Source organism: Triticum aestivum, chromosome 4D (genome assembly GCF_018294505.1).
Source record: "Triticum aestivum cultivar Chinese Spring chromosome 4D, IWGSC CS RefSeq v2.1, whole genome shotgun sequence".
NCBI classification, from domain to species: Eukaryota; Viridiplantae; Streptophyta; class Magnoliopsida; order Poales; family Poaceae; genus Triticum; species Triticum aestivum.
In genome coordinates, this window is record NC_057805.1 from 108,344,462 (window position 1) to 108,348,651 (window position 4,190).

Below are 4,190 nucleotides of genomic sequence, written 5' to 3' on the forward strand. Positions count from 1 at the left end.
CGCTGGTTCCAACATTGGCAGCGACGGCGCGGTTGCAGCTCGCCGACCGCCGATTGTAGTACCGCCGACCGTCGATTGGCCATTGTGCAGGTTGCAGCTTGCCGACCACCGGATGTAGCACCGCCTGATGCCGATTGTAGCGCCGCAGCCGTGGGGAGGCAAGAGCTGCGCGAGCACCGCATCAGCAAAGTCGCTCCTCGGGAAAGATTGCCATGCTTGACCATGGCTTGGAGTCTGGAGTAAGGGGATTTGGGAGGAAAGAGATGGGCGAAAAACGAGCGGATGCTGTTGTGTCGGGGAAGATAAGACGAAGAAGAAAGCGGTGCGTGTGGGGCCAGAGTGACGTGTTGCGTGCTCGATGGCACAAAGCCCGTTAGCGAGCGAGGCGTCCGGCCCAGTTTCGGCCGGTTCGCCGATTACAAACGTTTACCATTAATAAAGCCCACTAGGAGGGATCCTAGTGCTACTGTCACCAATCTCTCTCAACTCCCGTCTTATATGTGACAAAATTGTACTTTTAATTTAATTTACTTCTTCTGATTGTAAGATCATCTCATTCCTGACGCTCAGCAAAGCAACAATCCAAAGAACTAGAAGCAAGCATAGCACCCCTGCTTTATGTTTGATTCAACCAAACAAAAATCCGTTCTGAGATGCAGCAATAGAGCTAAACTAACAGAAACAGTAAACTCAAGAAAATCGACATACAAATATCCAAGCATAATAATCTTCCTTATGTGGACTGAAGAATCCAGACCACGACAGCAAAAACTGATAAGAAATATCACCAGGTTACCAAAGTACCGAGCAAAAACAACATCCTTACTGCAATACATGTCCTTGACGGGTAATCTAGAGCTAGCAAACATAGATAAACAGCAACGATAACTCTAAGTGGCCTTGTCGGCCTTGGCAGCAGAGGCGGCGGCCTGGCCTCTGAGACGACCAGTCCTCCTGGCAGCGATGAGACCAACCTTCTGGCCAGGTGGTGCATCACGGCGGACAGTGGAGGCGTGACCAATATGCTGGTGGTTACCTCCTCCGTGGGGATGCTCAACAGGGTTCATGGCCACACCACGCACCTTAGGCCAGGAGTTCCTCTTCACGCGGTACTTGTGGTAGGCGTTACCAGCCTTCAGCATTGGCTTCTCAGTCCTGCCACCACCAGCAACCTGACCAATCATGGCACGGCAGCTGCTTGGGACGATCTTCTTGGCGCCGGAGGGGAGCTTGATCCTGCATAAACACAACATGAATAATGCGTCTTAATATTTGTGCAGCTGAAAAATTCATCAAAAGAATCAGGCCATCAGGAAACATAAACAAAGATACGCCAATCATATCTATTCCATTAACATGTAGGATCTTGTACTGGCGAGCAATGATAATAAGAAATGGCCCTTGTATATGCAAACGCTAGCAATCATAATTCTTGAAGGCAGGGTAGGTCAATCTGAAGACAGAAGCAGGACAACATAGTTAGAGATCACATGTCTCTGGTTTAAGGTTTACTGTCTTCTAAGATGCATGTGCAGTTATAGGATAACAGAAGAGCAAGCATATCATGTCCAGTTCTAGGAAAACAGAAGAGCAGGCATATCATGTCCAGTTCTAGGATAACAGAAGAGCACGCATATCGTAACTGTTGCAGATTATACAAGAACAGAAAACATCTCAAGGCTCAACGACAGAATGCGTATCTAAGAATTGGTCTTTGAGAAATTAACAAACATGTAAAGCACGCACATTGAAGGTTTCCAATCTTTAATCAATTAAAGGGCATCTAAATCACGCATATCAGAAGCAGTGAACGAACATACATTCAGATCGAACTATGAGCATTTCATCATTTGTCACCGCGAATCACATAAAGCAAATCCAGTAACAGTTACTATCAGGAGAACGTCAGAACTAACCATAGGCATATACTAATTTATAAAGAGGATTGAGAGGAAAAGGAACAGTACCTTGAGGTGCCGTTGTCGGGGTTGTGGCTGATGACGATGGCGTAGTCACCGGAGGCCCTGGCGAAGACACCACGGTCGCCGACGTGGTGCTCGACGTTGCAGATGACGCCTCCCTCAGGCACGGAGCGGAGCGGGAGGACGTTGCCGACGGAGAGCGTGGCGCGGCGTCCGCAGTAGACGAACTGGCCGGTGTACATACCCTCGGCGGCGACGAAGAGCTCCTTCTGGTGCTTGTACCTGAACGGGTGGCGGAAGGTCACCTTGGCCAGCGGCGCACCACGCCCCGGGTCGTGGATGACATCTGTGACGACGCCCTTGAGGTACCCGTTGCGCTCGCCGAAGTCGAGCGACCTGAACCGGGCGGGGCCCTTGCGGTGGTGGGTGTGGGACTTGAAGACGGAGCCCGCACCCTTACGCTGAGCGCGGATCACGCGACCCATCTCGGCGGCGGCAGAGGCGGAGTGGCGGCGGCCGTGAGGGGAATGGGTGGGCAGCTGGGCTAGGGTTCGAGGAGGGAGAAGAGGGAGCAATATATAGTGGGGAAAATATCCGAAATTGCCTTTTGGAGGCCGAGCTCCGTAGACAGAGGCCTCCAAAAGCATTTTTCAAATATCATCAAAATTCATATTTCCAGATTTCAAAAAATTATGAAAAAATACACATATACATGAATGCATAATTACACGTGTGTAAATTTTCAGGACAAAATATGTTGAAATAAGGGTTGTGCAAAAAAAACAAATACGAGGCTTTCTAGCACATGATGCTATTCATCCTCAAAGTCAATGAATTTGTCTTTTTTGCACAGGTCGCATTTTAAGGTATTTCATCATGAATTTTTACACATATACATTTCAACATTGTATACTTGCATATTTTTTCTGATTTTTTTTAAACTGAAAAGTTTGAATTTTGAAATTTTTAAAAATAAAGGGCTGCATGGAGTTCGGCCTCCAAAACGCCTCGGAAAATATCATATGATACAAGAGCTTAGGGTGTGTTTGGTAACAGTTCCCATCATAGCATTGTTGTGTTCCCTTTGAGACACGCTAACTCTAGACATGTTGAGTACATGTGATGTGGAGCATCCCTCGACCACCCACACGGACTCTCCATCACCACTGCTAGCACCGAGAGGACCAATGACAAGAGCACGTGCACGCACCATCGAGAACGAGGTTAACTCCTTCCTCTTCGAGCTCCATTCAAATTCACATGAGAATTGGGTTCTACCTCAAAGAGACTCGCTATGCATTCTTAGGTACCAAGAAGATGATCGTGAGAAGGAGAGGACGGAGACTCGAGCATCCACGGAGCAAGGGGAGGGAGAGGGGAACGAGAAGAACGAAGGAACGGAGCTCCTGGAGACCCCGGGTACCCGGACGGACGGGCCCCGGGTGCCCGGACACTCGGCCACGGGAAGGGCTAAAGCCCCTGGACACCCCGGGTGCCCGGCCACAGCCTGGGCCGCGCCCCAGCCAGCCCCGGGTGCCCGGCCCCACACCTGGGCCTCGTCCAGCCCTCCCCGGGTGCCCCGCCAACTAGCCCCGGGTGCCTGGCCTGCCACCTCGGCCTCGCCAGCCGCCTTCCCGGGTGCCCGGGCTCTCATCCCCTAGGTGCCCGGCCTCCCACAGCGCCCCGGCCAAGGCCCCTGACCGGTCCGGGTGCCCGGGCCCTCAGCCCCCGGGTGCCCGGCCACCTACAGCCGCGCCACCTCCGGGTGCCCGGACCCCTCCACAAGCCTACGTGCACTTTGGGTCTTTTGGCCCTTGTATCCCTCTCCTCCTCTTATTCCGTCTCTAAACTATAAGTACCCCCACCTAGCTCATTAGAGGGATAGAAAAGATTTAGATGAGACATTTGTGAGCTTTGATCTTCTCCCCACCTCCTAGGAGAGGATCCACTTGTGGAATCAAGACCTCCACCTTGGAGTAGACTACCATCATCAAGACCTCATCTCTAAGGAGTAGGATGAGCTTTATCATTGTATCTTTACTTTGGTTGTGTTTGTGAACTTGTGGATCTTGTGATGATATTCTAGTGGATGTGTGATTGGGTATTGTTTGAGTGATCTCCTCTTGTGTTCTTGTGTGTTCTTGCCCTTTCCCCCTCCAACTGTGAAAAGATCCCCTCTAGGGTTACACCCTACAACATCTTGGTATCATGAGCAAGGTTGATTCACATCTTGGAGTCCCATCCCCCCATTTGCTAGCTTGATTTTGT

The 4,190-nt window shown here is 50.7% G+C and overlaps 1 protein-coding gene across 1 annotated transcript; it reads right to left on the reverse strand.

Moving 5' to 3' along the window:
* Positions 1-711: 711 nt before the first annotated feature.
* LOC123096539 (60S ribosomal protein L8) lies at positions 712-2,481 on the reverse strand. Its single transcript, XM_044518295.1, has 2 exons — positions 1,968-2,481; positions 712-1,236 (listed from the first exon to the last, which is right to left on the reverse strand). Exons 1-2 carry the CDS (start codon positions 2,405-2,407, stop codon positions 891-893), a joined length of 786 nt encoding a protein of 261 aa, XP_044374230.1. The 5' UTR covers positions 2,408-2,481; the 3' UTR covers positions 712-890.
* Between the last annotated feature and the right edge of the window lie 1,709 nt (positions 2,482-4,190).

What these genes read in the sequence shown, in the direction of transcription:
- LOC123096539 (XM_044518295.1), bottom strand. Translation starts at nt 2,407, where the DNA reads ATGGGTCGCGTGATCCGCGCTCAGCGTAAGGGTGCGGGCTCCGTCTTC. An exon ending in CCCGACAACGGCACCTCAAG is followed by an intron (nt 1,237 to 1,967) that starts GTACTGTTCCTT and finishes GTGTTTATGCAG; the next exon opens with GATCAAGCTCCCCTCCGGCG.